At 43.4% G+C, this 20,270-nt stretch overlaps 2 protein-coding genes across 3 annotated transcripts in view; one reads left to right on the top strand and one right to left on the bottom strand.

Annotated features, from left to right (window-relative positions):
• The first annotated feature begins 1,028 nt into the window (after positions 1 to 1,028).
• Positions 1,029 to 20,270, top strand: part of LOC311146147 (sodium- and chloride-dependent GABA transporter 2-like) — a 132,736-nt gene continuing 113,494 nt past the window's right edge. The window contains exon 1 of the mRNA XM_084182627.1: positions 1,029 to 1,040. The gene's annotated coding sequence lies outside the window, so the exon portion shown is untranslated. The remainder of the gene's footprint in view (positions 1,041 to 20,270) is intronic.
• LOC311147211 (transcription intermediary factor 1-alpha-like) lies at positions 5,896 to 19,227 on the bottom strand. 2 transcript variants are annotated; one of them, XM_084183851.1, is made up of 17 exons: positions 18,453 to 19,227; positions 18,150 to 18,268; positions 14,740 to 14,887; positions 14,430 to 14,562; positions 12,550 to 12,666; positions 12,296 to 12,410; positions 12,005 to 12,151; positions 11,704 to 11,818; positions 11,139 to 11,581; positions 10,725 to 10,856; positions 10,458 to 10,584; positions 10,268 to 10,325; positions 9,905 to 10,037; positions 9,371 to 9,762; positions 8,954 to 9,161; positions 8,609 to 8,764; positions 5,896 to 8,169 (listed from the first exon to the last, which is right to left on the bottom strand). In XM_084183851.1, exons 1-17 carry the CDS (start codon positions 18,739 to 18,741, stop codon positions 7,555 to 7,557), a joined length of 3,447 nt encoding a protein of 1,148 aa, XP_084039977.1. In that variant the 5' UTR covers positions 18,742 to 19,227; the 3' UTR covers positions 5,896 to 7,554. The 2 variants fall into 2 exon arrangements, with proteins under 2 accessions (XP_084039977.1, XP_084039976.1); XM_084183850.1 differs by having other exon boundaries at positions 18,444 to 19,221.

The raw sequence follows: 20,270 nt of genomic DNA, 5'->3' as shown, positions 1-20,270 counted from the left end.
CACCAAGCCAGTGGTGCGCGTCGCCAGTCCGGCCCGTTCCTGCTCCTCGCACCAAGCCAGTGGTGCGCGTCACCAGTCCGGCCCGGCCCGTTCCTGCTCCTCGCACCAAGCCAGTGGTGCGCATCGCCAGTCCGGCCCGGCCCATTCCTGCTCCTCGCACCAAGCCAGTGGTGCGCGTCGCCAGTCCGGCCCGGCCCGTTCCTGCTCCTCGCACCAAGCTAGTGGTGCGTGTTCCCAGTCCGGTACGGCCCGTGCCTGCTCCCCGCACCAAGCCAGTGGTGCGCGTCGCCAGTCTGGCCCGGCCCGTTCCTGCTCTTCGCACCAGGCCAGTGGCCAAAATGACATAGATTCATTCTATGTCAGACACTGGCTTTGACACTGGCTTTGTTCCTATGGTGTTTCATGGGGACAAACATCAGTAGCTGCCACATCGAATCACACCCCCAAGATTGAAATCACATTTTTCTTAATGAGCAACAGAAAAACATGATCAATCGGTGCGTTCAGTCGCTCCTTAAGAGAGGGTAGAGTCAGAGACAAGTGAGTGAGGATGGAAGAAAAAGCTGTATTGGTAGATGTTGGAGAGGAGCTACAGTAAGTAAACGAGGAGGAAGGTGATTGAGAGAGAGTTCCAATACACAGTCACACACCTTGGTAGTCTTTGTTTCACAGGGGTCCACATGGGTAAAAGGCACCACACAGGCCCCCTGTTCTTTGGCCAGGTTGATGCCGCTGGTACACAATGTGTCCCCTACTACAGCCGAACAACACTGCTCCTGAGCTATCCTGTTAGACCACAGAGAAGTGAAGAGCAGAACAATTCAGATGGTGTGAGGAGAGGAAAGGATGCTTTCTTCAGTCAGAAAAATGCCATCCCATGTGTGCTCCAGGTGTCTTCCCTACTGCAATTTTCACCTCCAACCACAGAGCTTTTTACAGGCACCCTTCAGCCCGAGGGCACTTAGCTCCTGTACATGGGGCCTATGTGGCAATATGTGCCCAGAGGGGTTGAGGGTTGTGGGGGGTTGTAGGGGGAATGGGTGGTGGTGGGAGGTGATAGAGGAAGAGTGATGGGGGTTGGCAGGGGGAGTGGTTGAGGTTGAGTTGGGGCTTCAACCCCACTAAGGACTTTCCTGTTTTAATGACACCATCATCTCTCAACAGGCATACCACTACGCCCCTGTGCCTCCCATTATGAATGCAGTAACAATGCTCGATAAAGTATTATTTTTCTTTTCTTGGCACTAGGCTACATACCACAATGATAGTCAACAGCACAAGCACAATAACATCTAATTATCTAACCATTCCTGGACTGTCCTGGATTTCTTCATGTATTTCCCTACCAACAGGGGCCTCTTGTGAACTGGGTCACACAGGTTACAGACACATACAGTGGGGAAAAAAAGTATTTAGTCAGCCACCAATTGTGCAAGTTCTCCCACTTAAAAAGATGAGAGAGGCCTGTAATTTTCATCATAGGTACACGTCAACTATGACAGACAAAATGAGAAGAAAAAAATCCAGAAAATCACATTGTAGGATTTTTAATGAATTTATTTGCAAATTATGGTGGAAAATAAGTATTTGGTCAATAACAAAAGTTTCTCAATACTTTGTTATATACCCTTTGTTGGCAATGACACAGGTCAAACGTTTTCTGTAAGTCTTCACAAGGTTTTCACACACTGTTGCTGGTATTTTGGCCCATTTCTCCATGCAGATCTCCTCTAGAGCAGTGATGTTTTGGGGCTGTCGCTGGGCAACACAGACTTTCAACTCCCTCCAAAGATTTTCTATGGGGTTGAGATCTGGAGACTGGCTAGGCCACTCCAGGACCTTGAAATGCTTCTTACGAAGCCACTCCTTCGTTGCCCGGACGGTGTGTTTGGGATCATTGTCATGCTGAAAGACCCAGCCACGTTTCATCTTCAATGCCCTTGCTGATGGAAGGAGGTTTTCACTCAAAATCTCACGATACATGGCCCCATTCATTCTTTCCTTTACACGTATCAGTCGTCCTGGTCCCTTTGCAGAAAAACAGCCCCAAAGCACGATAACCACCCCCATGCTTCACAGTAGGTATGGTGTTCTTTGGATGCAACTCAGCATTCTTTGTCCTCCAAACACGACGAGTTGAGTTTTTACCAAAAAGTTATATTTTGGTTTCATCTGACCATATGACATTCTCCCAATCCTCTTCTGGATCATTCAAATGCACTCTAGCAAACTTCAGACGGGCCTGGACATGTGCTGGCTTAAGCAGGGGGACACGTCTGGCACTGCAGGATTTGAGTCCCTGGCGGCGTAGTGTGTTACTGATGGTAGGTTTTGTTACTTTGGTCCCAGCTCTCTGCAGGTCATTCACTAGGTCCCCCCGTGTGGTTCTGGGATTTTTGCTCACCGTTCTTGTGATCATTTTGACCCCACGGGGTGAGATCTTGCGTGGAGCCCCAGATCAAGGGAGATTATCAGTGGTCTTGTATGTCTTCTATTTCCTAATAATTGCTCCCACAGTTGATTTCTTCAAACCAAGCTGCTTACCTATTGCAGATTCAGTCTTCCCAGCCTGGTGCAGGTCTACAATTTTGTTTCTGGTGTCCTTTGACAGCTCTTTGGTCTTGGCCATAGTGGAGTTTGGAGTGTGACTGTTTGAGGTTGTGGACAGGTGTCTTTTATACTGATAACAAGTTCAAACAGGTGCCATTAATACAGGTAACGAGTGGAGGACAGAGGAGCCTCTTAAAGAATAAGTTACAGGTCTGTGAGAGCCAGAAATCTTGCTTGTTTGTAGGTGACCAAATTCTTATTTTCCACCATAATTTGCAAATAAATTCATAAAAAATCCTACAATGTGATTTTCTGGAGAAAAAAAGTCTCAATTTGTCTGTCATAGTTGAAGTGTACCTATGATGAAAATTACAGGCCTCTCTCATCTTTTTAAGTGGGAGAACTTGCACAATTGGTGGCTGACTAAATACTTTTTTTCCCCACTGTACATACTGTCCTCCTGAAAACCAGGTGTTACTGTTACCTACCTGCAGATGTGAGAGGCTGCGATTAGAGGGAGGACTGTACAGTCTTGTTCAACCAGAGCTCGGCCCCTCCCATCCTGACAGCAGTCCTTCAACATGGGCGAACTGTACTCTGGGTGCTCTGGCCAAGTTTATGTGGGGTGAGAACATGGTGGGAAAGGTTTTGACAAAAGAGTGAGAGGGGAGGTAACCAAACAGCAATTAATTATTTGGCTAAGCCTAGTCAGCAGATGTAGGCTATATACAAGGCATTCCTGAACATACTTTTCTACATATATAATCTAGGCCCATTTCATAATTCAAAAGGTGTAATGTAGAAACTTTTTTTGGCATGTTTGATTCAAAGAATGTATTTCATATTCATATTTCTGATTGAACAATCCTTAGTAAAATACAACAGGCCTATATTTTATTCCAACATTAATTTAATTAATTATATTGTACAATTATTACAATATTAGTAACACTGTTAATAGTGGTAGTCCACTCCAGGCAATCTCACCAGTTTTAACTCTTACCTTGCCCATGTAAAACTCCATATGAAAAGAAAAATAGTAATATCCATGGTCCCATTGCACTTGTAAGATATTTTCTGATTAAAACGTCTTGTTGAAAATATATTTAAGATTGCTTGAGTCTTTGAAAACCGTTCTCTATTCTGGACCGCAGAGCGCTCCCGTCATGAACGGGACAAAAGGAGAGAGTGAGTCGGCGATAGGGAGGTCAGACAGTTGCTGAGAATCTCATGTATTATTGCAGTTGTGTAGCAAGACGGCGCGAATATTCTCGCTTTGGGGTATGGGGGAGTGTAGGGCGCCATCTATCTCACTGTTGGTTTAATAGCCGATTTGGTGTCCATTGAGCTATGTGGGATCTTCAAAAACTAAAATTAAAATGCATTTTGATAGCCGGACCCACTGTGCGTAATTTGACGCATTCCACATTATCTATGATATAAAAAGAGTGGCTATAGAGATATAATAGGCTTTCTTACATTGATCAACATTGCTTGCTTTTCTGTTTGTGCTAGGGGTAATCAGTACACTGATATCAACTGAAATAAAGTACTCAAGAGTTTGATTACATTTTCTTACTACATATTCAGCATGTATTGGTGCTACCTATGCCGTGATATTCGTGGGTCTCTATTTATGTGCATGACATTTTTTATGTTCCAAATATATTACTATAGTATATATTACTATAGCAGGCTAAAGACATGTCATTAAACGGTTTTCATCTTATTGCCAAACAAATCACTTTAAAACGTAGGCTACCTGAGCATGTTCATCCTCTCCAAAAGAATTCCAGCATCCAAACAGTGCACTGTGCACTTGTGCCATTTGATGAATGGAAAGAGACATCTTGTTGCAAAACACCAAAAAGTGTAATGACATTCAATGATTGTAATTGGGTCTACACTATTGTAGCCTGAATTAATTTATGTGTTTTGCTGACAAAATGACCTTTTTTTGTAGAAAGAAAAGTTAGGTCACCTGAAAAAGGGTTGTGATATGGGACTGTCCTAGGTTGAAAAGTGCAGCCACATAGGATAAAAAAATAAAAAAAACATGACACAGAGGTGGGGGTATTCGTTTAATTTGGAATAAACGTTTTTATATATATATATATATATATACCACCGTAGAAGTACAAATAGCATTTTAAACAAATAGGAGAATGTTTAAATTAGCATTATTTAGAGACCTCTCAAAGTTTGACTTTGTTGCATTTAGGGGGACTCATGTCTCAGGGGGTCTGAGACCTCCCTGGGCCCCCCGTAATTCACACTCTGGTGCTACCCCTTTACTGATAAGAGATATTGGAGTACACAAGGTTGCATGATGCTCTTGTTTAAACAAGAAGCCTGGCCTCCTTACACCAGTGACTTGATAGGAGCTGAATGGTCCCGATCTCTACTCTAGAGACACTTTTCAAGGAGGTTAAACAAAAAAAACTAGCCTGACGACTCACACTAAATTCTTTCAGCTGCTCTCTCGTTTGCTACATACTTTAGTCTGAGGCTGCCATCATAGATGTGGTAAAGAGATCAATGGAACTCGATTAAAACAATGGAAATGCCACGGAAACACATGGGGGAAAGTGCCCGAATCTCCTCAGTACCCCCCAGCAAAATTAGTCCACATTTAGGCTATTGTTTATATGTGTATTTCACACTATGTTGAGGTATAAATCTGAGTATAAGGCTTGTATGGATGTCAACCCCAATACATGTTCATGTTCAATCAACTGCATTACAGTTAAAAACGACTTTGACTAACACCACTTATTTCTCTTTGCTAGCTTCCACAATTAATAGCCCAGTGTTTATTTGCTTAAATCACTGAACACAACAGGCACCTATGTGAGCCAGGCATCTATTTCCTTAATGTACACAGCTTTTGCTCATTTGCATATTTAATTGTTTAATTCCAGCATTCACTTCTAGCATTTTAACCAATTTCTTAATTTCCTACACTGTGTTATCATTTACACATTGTGTCACCTTTGTCTTACTATGCCTCTAAAAAATAAATAAAACCTTTCATTGACAGAATCATTGTTCTCCTTTGACTGTGCATTTTCGTCAGTTCTTACTTTCTCCACTACAAAGCGATCGGCCGATTTCTGCAGGTCTGTACTCCCGAAGTTGTTGACTGTTTTTGTGCTTGCCAGTTAGCTAGCAGATCTCAGCTGTTAGCAGCAAATGACGAACAGTTTGTTACTGGCAATAAAAACGGATGATTGCCATCATGAGTAATTACTGAATTATTTAATTTAACAAATCAAACATTAAACCCCGTAAACAATTCATGGTAACCTCAAACAATTCATTTAGACCCTGCATTTATTTGAAAGGGGCGTTTATTTTCTGAAATGTGTGCCATTGCCCGGCTATTCAAAGGGAAAGGCGGCTATTTGAGACTCAGCGTTTAATTGAAGTTTTATTGTACGCTACCAGTTTATACCAACAGGCGTTAGCATTTAGCAGTCACTTCTTCTAAACCTGAAAAGGAAATACTTCTAAATGTTATGCAGAGAAAACAGCCAAATATATCAAAATCAGACTTTAGTAACCAGCGGGCCTGTTACAATACATCAATCACGACGGATTTGACGAATATCCACTTTGCTAGATCAGATTTGTTGAATGTGTGCCAATCTGGCATCATTTTTCTATCCCCCACAGTCTGCTTTCCAGTGACCTCTTTAAAGCGTCTATTGAAGTCTTGTGTTGGTGATGAGGGGCGTTGTACAAAACAAAGTCATCATCGATTGGATCACAATCAGAGTATCAAAGTCAATTACACATTTTCTAACTGGACGCGTTACCCACGTGTGTTCTGGCTCTGGCCCAACCCATCGCTTTCTGGACCAATCAGACGGCCCCGAATGTGTTCGCATTGGGTGAAGGGTTGGGGAGGTACTCAGATCCAGACTGATAGTGGAGAAAAAACTAACGTCCGTGGGCGTGGCGTTTGCCCAGACCCAGTCTGGGTAGCCTGGCAACAAGAAAACATGCAACAAGGAAAAGTGAGGGCAACAGTTTGGTTCTCCTTACATGCCAAAAAGCAAGCAGCATCATTCCAGAACACTGCACTTTCATTGTCTGAGAAAAATATTTACATTTTGCATCCCTGTAATCTAGTGAACACAGTCTTAAAGGTACTCAGCGAAATGACGTTGCCACAAGCAGCATAGCAGATATCGAGATGAGCGGATGCAAGACTTCGCTCTCACAGTATCTGCTCATGTGCACAGTTCGCTTCACGGTAGCCAGGGCACCAAAATAGCGGAGAAGTTGACCCTCACGCTCTTAGTTGTCATTGAACTTGACCCACTATGCTGTTTACTTTCTTCATCTATGTCCTATCGCTGAGTCTACCTTTCAGAATACCTCCTTTACAATGTTCTATACAAGAGTAGCCTATAATTTATCTAAATTAAAACACACAACTATACATAAAAATGTCTGTTAAAAATGATTGACCTTAATCAAAAACTTTGAGTTTTGAGACATGATGTAGGGCTATGGTTTTCATGGAGTTCTTTCTTTGCAGTTATTTTTCTTTAGAGTTGGATAAATAATATTATCACTTACATTATTATAAATATACATTATATGGCAATCATCTTTATAAAAGCCAATATGGAAAACTGCAGACAACTTATCAATAATGGACATTATTTGTGTGTTATGATTGTTATTGTAGAAAGCTCATCAGTTACAGCATGATTGTAACTTCTCAATCTCAGCAGACAGAACAGTCTGTGCATTATTAGTTCATACATGTAACTACATTGCTTTGTAACAAGACAAACAACATTTGTGCATTCATTGTCCATCTCTGTACCCTGTTATACGTCCTGGGTTTCTCTGCTTTATTTATTTATTATTGCAAATCATATCAAAAAGTATGATGCAGCAAAGAGGTCTCCCTGTATTTTCAGACAACAGATCCTATAGATAATTCAAAAAGCTTTATTGTCCGTCCAATTTACAGAGGTAGAACAAGAATCACTCCTCTTCTGCTTTGTCTCTCACTTCTTCAGTCGTCCCCTCATTTTCTGTGGCTAAGCCTGCAGCAGGGCTGGTGTCCTGGGAGTCAGCAGGGCTGGTGTCGTGGGAGTCAGCAGGGTTGTCTGGGGTATCTGAGGGGGGTTGGGGGGCCTCCTCGCAGGGAGGGTTGTCTGGGGTATCTGAGGGGCGTTGGGGAGCCTCCTCGCTGGGAGGGTTGGGTGATGACGCACCCCTTGTTGATGGATCTACTGGTCCAGTAGCATCACAAGGTGGTGTCTCTCCTTTCATTGGAGAAGTCTCTTCCCCTTCCTCTTCCATGCTCTCTTCTAAAGGAGGTATCCCTTCTTCCTCCATCCCCTCTTCCGTCCCTTCTTTCTCCATAGAAGGCATCCCTTCTTCAACAGGTGTTAGGTCGTCCTCGACAGGGGGCATATCCCCTTCGTTAGGAGCCATCCCTTCGTCTTCCATTCCTTCTTCCATCTCGTCCTCCACAGGGGGTATCATGCCCTCCTCTCTGCCCCCAGGGAAGTTCCTGTCTTGGTAGAGGAGCTTCAGCTGCTCCTCAAAGTACTCCTCCAGGCTCAGTCCTGCACCTCCCACCTCAGTGTCTGCCTGTCAATCAAACAAATGTATTTTATAAAGCCCGTTTTACATCAGTAGTTATCACAAAGTGCTTTACAGTTACCCGAGCTCAAAGAGCAAGCAAAGCAGAAGTGAAAGCACTGTCATAGGGAATAAAACAGGAAAACAAGCACATTACTGCATGCTATGTATATCTCTAATTAAAACAAACAGAAATAGGTGTCTTTGTCTCAATTTTGTTAACACATTTAGGGCTGGTTTCCCAGACCCAAATTAAGCCTTCTACTGGATATTGAGCATACTTTTAGTCCATTCTAAATAGGCTTAACCTGGGTCTGGGAAACCGGGGCATATTCAGTTTTGTGGTCCAATACAAAAAATAAAAGAATATACGAATCCTAGTGTTGTAAGCAAGCACCATAATCCAACCCAAATGTGTCATATTGTGTGTCATGTCGTGTTGCCGTACCTGGTAATACTTTGCACAGTTCCTGAATATGAGCCTGACATCCTTGACAAACTCCTCAGCACTGCAGTAACGTGGGCTCTCCTTAGACTCCAGTCTGCTCTTCACTATGGACAGGTCCATTGGAGTCTCAATCAGCTCCTTATACTCTGGGATTGACTGGACATATCAGATGGGGGAATCATCATTAGTTAACTGTGATAAATTAACCAAAATGAATGGTGTGGTGTCTGGGGATTGGGAGTTATGACAATTTTCTGACTCGATAGACAAAGTCGTATCGTATTGATTGAATTAAAACCATAGAGCAAAAACGTTCTATGGGGCAGTTGGTAGTTGCAGTCTTACCGACGGTGAGGCAGGCTCCTGGAAATCTGTACTGAACTCGTTGCAGTAGATACAGAGCAACAGTCTCTCACATTTCCTTTTATCAACTGAAGGGAATCCCTCTGATCCTGGCTCTTCCTTCATGGCTGGTGATTCTCTCTGGCTATCTGGGTTATACGCCATCTCAGGACTGGTCAGGTCACGACAGAACGAACAGAACCACTCACCACTGGAAACAGACACACAGGGGGGTTAGTGAATTGACAATATTGCAGTCTCTCGTCATACTTTGGGGGTAAATAATTCCCCCATTTTATATTACAAGGTACTGCAAACTATCGCCCTTCAGAGACAGATGTATTACATTTAACAGGCAGAGCAGGCAGGACGGTGCAGCTGTGAGTGGTGCATAGACATTTAAAAGTAGGTGTTAATTACCTGGGAGACTCTCTAAGTGTAGGTATATGACAGTTCAGATGGAAGACTTTCGGACATTTGTCACAGCAAAGCAGTTCTCCCCCGTTCTGACACACAGCACACCAGTCTTCATTGGGGTCGTCTTCAGGGACACCTGGGGCCTTTTCTGGCTCTGGTTGGGGGTCTGCCTCTAGCTCTACCTGGGTCTCTGGCTGGGGCTCAGGCTGGGGGTCTGGCTGGGGGTCAGGCTGGGGCTCTGGCTGGGGGTCAGGCTGGGGGTCAGGCTGGGGCTCTGGCTGGGGGTCCACCATGGGTGCTGGGAGAGACTGCTGCTGGGGCTGGGACTGGGGCTTGGGCTGGATGCCTGTACTGCTGTCTGGCAGGCTGGCTGAGGCTCCAACACTAGACTGCACCTGGAGGATGGAAGCGAGACTAGGGAGATTCTATCATCTGAACCTGATATCATCTTTCATATATGATTGTATAGAATATATCTCTTTCAAAAGGCACACAGAGATAGACACACACACAGAGTGCACATACAGTCATACTTACAAAGCTGACTTCGTCGTCGTCCTCTGGTTCGTCCTTGATGACGATGATTGGTCCGGGGGACGACCTTCTCCTCCGCTTAGCTGAGGAGGGGGGGGCCGCCGCATGAGGCTCTGTGCGCTTCCAGGAAGCAGACCTTCAACACAGATATTACAACAAGGAACAAGTCAACCACACGGTACAGAACCATAGATATTACAACCAGGAACAGATCAACCTCACGGTACAGATATTACAACCAGGAACACAACAACATGGTACATATATTACAACCAGGAACACATCAACCACACAGTACATACTGTGACCTTGGTGTGGGGTGTAAAGAGGACAGCACCCTGTGGTGTGGGAGTGAGGTTCACCTACCCTATGTTGGCTTCAGAGGAGGAAGATTTGGACATGGGGGAATTCTGTCTTCCTTGTGCTGAGGAGAGAAAGAGAAAGGGGTTTTATTGAGATGAATTTATGATTGGGCATTGAATAGCTCATTTAATTATATTTCACGTTTGTTTTGCATGTAATAAATGAGGGGAGTGTGAGAGGGTGAGATGCCCACCATGTCTGTCTGGGAAGGCAGTGGCTAGGCTCGGAGCATAACTAGCTCTGGGGTTGGGCATGGATAATGATGATGAAGATCCACTGGGGTCACTCCTCCTCAGTTGTGCGGCATCCATCATGTTACGCTGAGAACAACAACCAAATAGTTCCTCTATTTCTCTTGTTTGTTTGTTTGTTTGTGTGTGTGTGGTAAATATACAAATCATAGAGAAAAACACATGTAAATACATTCAATAATGAGGTTCAGCTTCAGTTTTTTCAGTACCTGGTGTATAGAGGCTTGAGTGCTGATGGGTCCTGTGTTGGGAGGAGGTGCATGAGAGTAGCGGGAGGTACCCTGTAGCACATCCATTGGTTTGGGAGGGAAGCTGGAGTTGTGGATGAGATCCCTCAGAGACTAGAATTAGATATGGCACAAAAGTCTTGCAATTTGTAGGATAATTATGACCAAAAAAATCTAGAAATGATTTACTACAGACACAATAACACAACTCAGTGAACATATGAATCAGAATTGGTGCATTTGTATCAGCTTGTCTCCATTTTATCCCAACTGAAATAGCATGTTCTCAGTGGCTCAATCTATTATTGTACACTGTCTGATAACAGCAAAGAGCAAATCTACAACTTCAAAAAGGGATTAGGATTATTATAAAAAAAATTAAAGAATCACACATACCTGAGGAGGGAAGCCTGCGTTTTGCAGCATAGAGGTGGGGCTTCTGGGGTTGGAATGGGCTTGGGGCCCAGGGGGTCCGTAACTCCGGCCCGGCTGCTGGATCTGGACCATGTTGGGGGGACCCTGTGACGGAGAACCGCCCTGGTGGGGCCTCTGTGGAGGGGGGCCCCCTGGCCCTGGGAGCTTCAGACCCTGCTGGTACCAGGACCAATGGTTGGGAGGGGGCTGTCCAGCCCTGTTGGGGTGCTGGGCAAGCTTCTCTACCTGCAGCTGGAGCTGGGCCAGGGTGCTCCCACGCTGGTGGGCGGAGGAGCCTGGAGGGAAGGCCCCGGGAGGGCCCTCTCCTCTGGGGCCGGGGCCAGGCTGGCTGGGGTGGCCAGGAGGGAAGCCCTGCTGCATAGAACTGGGCTGACGGCCAGGGATTCTCTCTACTGCCAAAGACCCTTAGGAAATACACAGAAACATTAACAAACATTAGTTCAACAATGTCTGCATTTAACATCATGGGGATGATTTTGGATTACGCCTACAGTATCCGTCAGAACTGAAGTTTTAGCGTTCGTACCAAGATCGACATTTGAGGCCCAGAAACCGGAGCGACACTGGAAGCGGACTGAGCTCTGAGGGACGATGGATGCGTTACAGTTGGCTCTCATTAGGTAATGGATTTGGCAAAGAATCTGAAAGAAAATGTTTCTGAATCACTCAAATGGATGTAGCCTAATGCTTCTGAACATCACAAATTCAGGTTTCAATGTGTATTTCTACACAGAGCTGTCTGAACAATTTAGGTCAACATTTTCCCTCATGGGTATAAAAGTAGGCCAAAATAAATCCATCTCCCCAGTGAAAGTCACGGTTCCTACCAGTCTCTTGCAGTATAGGAGAGCCGTGCCACTGTGACTGGCTGTGGCCCACTTGGTGAAGTTGATGACGTGATCTAGATGTCTGGTCAGGTGGCTGACATCTTCTTGTTGTTTCTTCAGTCCGACCTCATGGTCCTTCGTCAGTGTCTGACACAACCACCATGATTAGCACAAAGCTACTTAACAATATGCTCACATATAGTGTAATTAGAGCCATGTTAGCAGAAGTGTACATTATTTCATTATGTGGTAGAAAGACATGATTGCTCATGTCCTGTTTAACAAGCATACCTCAAGTTGATTGACCAAGATTTTTCCCTTTCTGTTGATCTCCATGATCAAGTTGCAAATTGACTTCTTTATCTCATTGGTGACAGACTTGCGGTTTTCATCAACTTGCTGGAGTCTGAAAGAATAAAGACAGTAGAAGTAGAAAAGCAGGAAATTATGAGTTTGCCTGTAGTCATTCATGCTATTGAACTTGTCAATGTACATAACATGACGTGAGTTTAGTTTTTGCATTTTTAGTATATATAATAAGTTACCCATTGTTGATGCAATTGGACACTTCTTCTATGGCCTTCCTCTTCTCCTGTAGCTGATGTGTCATGTTTTCCAGGTGTTGCCTGTGGTTTCTGTAGGCGTCTTCAAGGAACTGGTAACTGGAGAGACAAGATATGCAGAGTGTAATGGGAAATTATTTGAGTAATTCTTTTCCTGTATTTTATTTACTGGTGATATGGATTGATATGTAAAAACATGACTTTATGTGCTGGAAGATGCAGACATGTGTTCCCATGGGGAAGGGAAACAGGAGCTAACCATCTATGTTTAAGTACCATATTTAATTAAGTTGTTTTGCGCCTGTTAGTCTATAATTATCTGTTGTAACAAGTTTACTGAGTTACGGCACATATAAGGAAATCAGTCAATTAAAATAAATTAGGCCCTAATCTATGGATTTCACATGACTGGGCAGGGGGCGCAGCCATGGGTGGGCCTGGGAGGGCATAGGTCCACCCACTTGGGAGCCAGGTCCAGCCAATCAGAATGAGTTTTCCCCCACAAAAGGGCTTTATTACAGACAGAAATAGTCCTCCGTTTCAGGTGAAGAAGCCGGATGTGGAGGTCCTGGACTGGCGTGGTTACACGTGGTCTGCGTTTGTGAGGCCGGTTTGACACACTGCCAAATTCTCTAAAACGACAGTGGAGGCGGCTTATGGTAGAGAAATGAACATTAAATTCTCTGGCAACAGCTCTGGTACATTCCTGCAGTCAGCATGCCAATTGCACACTCCCTCAAAACTTGAGACATCTGTGGCATTGTGTTGTGTGACAAAACTGCACATTTTAGAGTGCCATTTTATTGTCCCCAGCACAAGGTGCACCTGTGTAATGAGCATGCTTTTTAATCAGCTTCTTGATATGCCACACCTGTCAGGTGGATGGATTATCTTGGCAAAGGAGAAATGCTCACTAACAGGGATGAAAACAAATTTGTGCACTTGAGAGAAATAAGCTTTTTGTGCACATGGAAATTGTATGGGATATTTTATTTCAGCTCATGAAACATGGGACCAACACTTTACATGTTGCGTTTATATTTTTGTTAAGTATACGTTTTGATGTTCCGACCTTTGACCTGTTTAACTGCCAGTATCAAGTGTCTGCTAGTGTTGAATGTTATGGTTAAAGTTTGACACTAGAGTGAGCCTAGGGAACATTGATAATGTACTGTATCTGTGACACAGATTCTGTAGCAGCTGATGTGACTTCCTACAAGCCTCTTGGCTGTGTTTACATAACCTTCAGGGCTGTGTGATTAATATATAATTAGAGGTGTTCTCCCTGAAGGTGTTCTCCCTGAACTGAAGGTGTTCTCCCTGAATTCTTGTAATAAACCAAATAGATTTTTTTATTGATATTATAGACAACTGCTCTCCTTTTTGTTCACCTGAAAATCCCCTTTACACAGATGATTAATACCAACACATGAAGCACAGGTACAAAAACTATACTTCAAAATATAGAACCAGTTTGAACATAATATTGACTACTTAAGGTTTCAACCCAGGCCTCTGATAGGTAGGTCTCTTGTTGCATTTAAGTCATTTAGCAGATGCTCTTATCCAGACGACTTACAGTGAGTGCTAGCAGATACAGCATGCTAGCAGATTCCCATAGACTTCCAGTCATTGCGCTAACACTAGTTAGCATTGGCTCGCGAAACTAACTAACTTCCTTCATACTGGACACAGAAGCATAAAAATGGTATCCACTAGTTCATCCGGCTCTGGGGAAGTAGATAAGGGGCCTCATTGTAAAAAATCCCAAAGTATCCCTTTAAGGTAGCTAAGCACGACAAAAGAGATTCTCTGACACTAACCTGGAAACATAAAGGGTGAATAAATAAATGTGGTAATACTTGTGGTCTTTGTGCTTGAGCAGCTGACAGTCCCTGCAGGTGAGACGGTCGCAGGTCTCACAGAACAGCTTCAGGGGCTCCTGCTTGTGGATGTCACAGAACACTGGCTTCTGTGTGGACGCACCCACAGCCTCTGGAATAAGACAAGAGTTTAGCCTATAAGAAAATAAATCACCTATCTACATATTTGTGATTTGGTTTAATAGATTTTGTTTTAAAGTGCCTACCTACCACCTTCCTTGGCCCTGGAAATTCTATGTTCTTACAGTATACAATTCAGTAAGCCACATATTTTCATTGAGTAGGCTACCTGGGGACATCTCCTCCTTCTGCCGTATGGTATGATCCCTGGTGAACTTGACCCTCTGGTGGGCCTCAATACACGTCACACACAGGAACTCCACACACTCCACACAGAATCCTGTGGCCTCTGTGTTGTCATCACAACTCATACAAACCTGGAAATAGGGAAGGGAGAACATATGAGCAAGAACTTGCCTTTGCTTGAATCCATGATTTTAGTCCTACAGATTTTGTAAGGCAACGCTTCAGTGGTGACACATGATATACATTTTGTTGCCTGAATATAAAATTGATTAAATAGAGATTTGTTGTCACTGGCTAACACACAATACCCCATAATGTATTTGACCCCCTCTCAATCAGAAAGATTTCTGGCTCCCAGGTGTCTTTTATACAGGTAACGAGCTGAGATTAGGAGCACACTCTTAAAGGGAGAGCTCCTAATCTCAGTTTGTTACCTGTATAAAAAGACACCTGTCCACAGAAGCAATCAATCAATCAGATTCCAAACTCTCCACCATGACCAAGACCATCGAGCTCTCCAGGGATGTCAGGGACAAGATTGTAGACCTACACAAGGCTGGAATGGGATACAAGACCATCACCAAGCAGCTTGGTGAGAAGATGACAACAGTTGGTGCGATTATTCGCAAATGGAAGAAACACAAAAGAACTGTCAATCTCCCTCGGCCTGGGACTCCATGCAAGATCTCACATCGTGGAGTTGCAATGATCATGAGAACGGTGAGGAATCAGCCCAGAACTACACGGGAGGATCTTCTCAATGATCTCAAAACAGCTGGGACCATAGTCACCAAGAAAGCAATTGGTAACACACTACGCCGTGAAGGACTGAAATCCTGCAGCGCCCGCAAGGTCCCCCTGCTCAAGAAAGCACATATACAGGGCCGTCTGAAGTTTGCCAATGAACATCTGAATGATTCAGAGGAGAACTGGGTGAAAGTGTTGTGGTCAGATGAGACCAAAATCGAGCTCTTTGGCATCAACTCAACTCGCCATGTTTGGAGGAGGAATGCTGCCTATGACCCCAAGAACACCATCCCCACCGTCAAACATGGAGGTGGAAACATTATGCTTTGGGGGTGTTTTTCTGCTAAGGGGACAGGACAACTTCACCGCATCAAAGGGACGATGGACGGGGCCATGTACCGTCAAATCTTGGGTGAGAACCTCCTTCCCTCAGCCAGGGCATTGAAAATGGGTCGTGGATGGGTATTCCAGCATGACAATGACCCAAAACACATGGCCAAGGCAACAAAGGAGTGGCTCAAGAAGAAGCACATTAAGGTCCTGGAGTGGTCTAGCCCGTCTCCAGACCTTAATCCCATAGAAAATATGTGGACGGAGCTGAAGGTTCGAGTTGCCAAACGTCAGCCTCCAAACCTTAATGACTTGGAGAAGATCTGCAAAGAGGAGCGGAACAAAATCCCTCCAGAGATGTGTGCAAACCTGGTGGCCAACTACAAGAAACGTCTGACCTCTGATTGCCAACAAGGGTTTTGCCACCAAGTAATGTTTTGCAGAGGGGTCAAATACTTATTTCCCTAATTAAAATGCAAATCAATTTATAACATTTTTGACATGCGTTTTTCTGGATTTTGTTGTTGTTATTCTGTCTCTCACTGTTCAAATAAACCTACCATTAAAATTAGGCTGATCATGTCTTTGTCAGTGGGCAAACATACAAAATCAGCAGGGGATCAAATACTTTTTTCCCTCACTGTACAATTATCTGTAAGGTCCCTCAGTTGAGAAGTGAATTTCCAACACAGATTAAACCAAATTATAATTTACACTTTGGATCGTCTATCAATACACCCCGTCACATCAAAGATACAGGCATCTTTCTAACTCAGTCGCCGGAGAGGAAGGAAACCACTCAGGGATTTCACCATGAGGCCAATGATGACTTTAAAGCAGTTACAGAGTTTAATGGCTGTGATAGGAGAAAACTGAGGATGGAGCAACACACTGGCTCCAGGTCATCTATAAATCACTGCTAGGTAAATCCCTGCTTTATCTTAGCTCATTGGTCACCATAGCAACACCCACCCGTAGTCTGCGCTCCAGCAGGTATATCTCACTGGTCATCCCCAAAGCCAACACCTCCCTTGGCCGCCATTCCTTCCAGTTCTCTGCTGCCAAAGACTGGAACGAACTGCAAAAATCTCTGAAGCTGGAGACACTTATCTCCCTCACTAACTTTAAGCATCAGTTGTCAGAGCACCTTACAGATCACTGCACCTGTACACAGCCCATCTGAAATTAGCCCACCCAACTACCTCATCCCCATATTGTTATTTATTTTGCTCATTTGCACCCCAGTATCTCTATTTGCACATCTTCTCTTGCACATCTATCATTCCAGTGTTAATACTAAATTGTAATTATTTTGCACCATGGCCTATTTATTGCCTTACCTCCATAACTTGCTACATTTGCACACACTGTATATATATTTTCTGTTGTATTTTTGACTTTATGTTTTGTTAACCCCAATTGTAACTCTGTTGTTTTTTATCGCACTGCTTTGCTTTATCTTGGCCATGTTGCAGTTGTAAATGAGAACTTGTTCTCAACTGGCTTACCTGGTTAAATAATGGTGAAACATTTTTTTTTGTAATTACTCCACAATACTAACCTAATTGACATAGTGAAAAGGAAGCCTTACCGAACAAAAATATTCCAAAACATGCATCCTGTTTGCAACAAGGCACTAAAGCTATACTGCAAGAAATGGGGCAAAGCAATTAACATTATGTCCTGAATACAAAGTGTTATGTTTGGGGCAAATCCAATACAACACATTACTGAGTACCACTCTCCATATTTTCAAACATAGCGGTGGCTTTACCATGTTATGGGTATGCTTGTAATCATTAAGGACTGGGAAGTTTTTCAGGATAAAAAATAAACAGAATGGAGCTAAGCACAGGCAAAATCCTAGAGGAAAACCTGGTTCAGTCTGCTTTCCACCAGACCCTGGGAGATTAATTCACATTTCAGCAGGACAATAACCTAAAACACAAGGCCAAATCTACACTGGAGTTTCTTACCAATAAGACAGTGAATGTTCTTGAGTGCCGAGTTCAAGTTTTGACTTAAATCTGCTTGAAAATCTATGGCAAGATCTGTAAAATGGTTGTCTAGCAATGATCAACAACCAATTTGACAGAGCTTGAAGCATTTTGAACAAGATAAATGGGCAAATGTTGCACAATCCAGGTGTGGAAAACTCTTAAAGGCTTACCCAGAAAGACTCACAGCTGTATTCGCTGTTTCTACAAAGTATTGGAGTGTGGACTCAGGGGTGTGACTACTTATGTAAATTAGATAGTTATGTATTTAATTTTCAATAGATTTGCAACAATTTCCTGGTAACCAATATTAACGCACCTGACTGGTCTTCTCCACTGTGCTGCTGGGAACCTCCACAGAGTCCTTCACAAAGAAGTTATCCAGCACCTCCACCTCCCAGCACTCTTGTCGACAAACTGGGCAGCGGATCACATTGACTGGAACCAGGGGAATAACACGCACAGAAATGAGTAAGGCATCTTCTAATATTACAATCAATCTGACAGACGATTTTGAAAATCCAGTAAATCCATGTTACAGACTACTGCACTTCAGTGACTAGTAGTCTGACTACAGTACAGTTATCAACTTTCCGATAATAAACAAACTGACGGATCTCACGTGGTTTCGAGTTGTCCGCTTGAAGTTGCGGGTCGCGCCGTTGTTCAGTGTTGACTAAGTTCCTTGAAGGGGGTGGAAGACACTTCTTGCAGAAAGAGTGGAGGCATGGCAGAAGTTTCGGCTCTCTGTTGTGGAAATTCAACTTGCAGACAGGGCAAGTGTCCATGAGACCGAGGCTACCTCCTAGCTGTTTCGCTCTCTCCTCTTCAGCTGGCAAGCTCTCTGCCTCATTTTCCACAATAATAACAAGGTCATCGTTGTCCACAGCAGCTTCTGGGCTCTCATCCATTGTCTCTGTTGTAGCTTTGTGCTTATTCAAGATGGACTTGAGTGCTTGGAAACCAGTCACTGTTAGCTAGCTAGCGGATACTAGCTAATGTTAGCTAGTCTCTTTGCAGTCTGTTAACGTCGAAATCAGTTGAGCATATGTCTTGTACGAGCAAAGTTCATGGTTCATACATAATACTACCTTGCGAAATTACCCCCAGTAATGGCAGGTTTAGCTATCGTTAGTATAAAAACATTAATTTAAAGTATTTATTTCTGCGGTCGGGAAGCTAGTTGGCTAACGTTAGCTAGATGACACAGTTGCTACCACGAAGGATAACGCAACTTAGTTATTAAATAGCTGCCTAGTGCCATCGAAACTGAACAATAGTAGAGGTCACATAATAGTAATTTTGTACAATAAACATGCAATACAAACTTATATTAATGGAAAATGCTAGCTACCATCTTTGCGAGCAACATTCTTTCCCCCAAAAAATACACTCACGCAGTGCCCAGCATGCACAGCGATTATTTTTATGGTACAGCGACCAGTTCAGGCCAAAATAGCTTTTTGAATTCGAAAGGCGTTTTTTAATTGTTCAAGGCAATCAACACAAACAAAGAACTGTACCAATAAAAAACAAACATAATGCATTTCTGTGATTTTCTCACAATCATATTTAGTTAGATGATTCCTCATTCATTATCAATGTATTAATCCCTCCACGAGTCCCTGCCAGCAAAGCCCAGTAGCCTGGGGAGGATTTGATGTGCAGGGACCAAAGGTAACTCTATGATAGCCTATCCATTATCTACGGAATATGAATATGAATACAAAAACGATTCCCTCGTTATGTCGAGATCACAACTTATTTATCTCATCATCACAACATAACAAAGTTGTTTTGTCGAGATCACAAAATAAAAAGGACTGGACGTATTGATGATAAATTGACAGTTTGGTTGAGGCGGCAGAGCCCACGGTGGATCCGCACATACGTTTTAGTGATTGCTACACTAAGGGATAGTACATTTCATGCTAACATGATACATAACTGATATGTATATAATTCTAAAGGGACACTTCATGTTTTATGGATAATATTTAAATATACAGCGTGGGCGATCTCCATTCCTGACAGGCTGAACAGATTCAATTTCAGCCTCAGAGCTTGATCAGATTCAATAGCAGCCTCAGAGGCTAATAAATCAGGATTCTGCCTTGCAGGCTGTTTCATAGGTAAAGCTCCTTGCAGGCAGATTAGCTGTCAACTTGCTTTATAGGCAGATACTGATCTGATCCAGGGGTGAGCTCTATTCCTGGCAGGCTAATCAGATTCAATAGCAGACTCAGAGGCTGATGTCCGGATGATGCCTTGTAGGTTGTTTAATAGGTAAAGCTGAGGCTGAAATTTCATCTGATCGGCCTGTCAGGAACGGAGCTCACCCACTGTGGATAAATATTATCCACAAAACATGAAGGCTCCCTTATAATTATACACATCAGTTATGCAAGCTAACAACCAGAATAGATAACAAGCTAGCTTT

The sequence above is a fragment of the Coregonus lavaretus genome (genome assembly GCF_964263955.1).
Source record: "Coregonus lavaretus genome assembly, chromosome: 19".
NCBI lineage: Eukaryota > Metazoa > Chordata > Actinopteri > Salmoniformes > Salmonidae > Coregonus > Coregonus lavaretus.
This window is presented reverse-complemented; position numbering and strand designations above follow the sequence as displayed.

Coding starts and splice junctions, on each gene's coding strand:
- LOC311147211 (XM_084183850.1), bottom strand. CDS start 18,741: ATGGATGAGAGCCCAGAAGCTGCTGTGGACAACGATGACCTTGTTATT. Junction 12,152..12,295: donor TCTTGGTCAATCAACTTGAG/GTATGCTTGTTA, acceptor TGGTTGTGTCAG/ACACTGACGAAGGACCATGA. Junction 10,326..10,457: donor TGCCTTCCCAGACAGACATG/GTGGGCATCTCA, acceptor TTCTCTCCTCAG/CACAAGGAAGACAGAATTCC.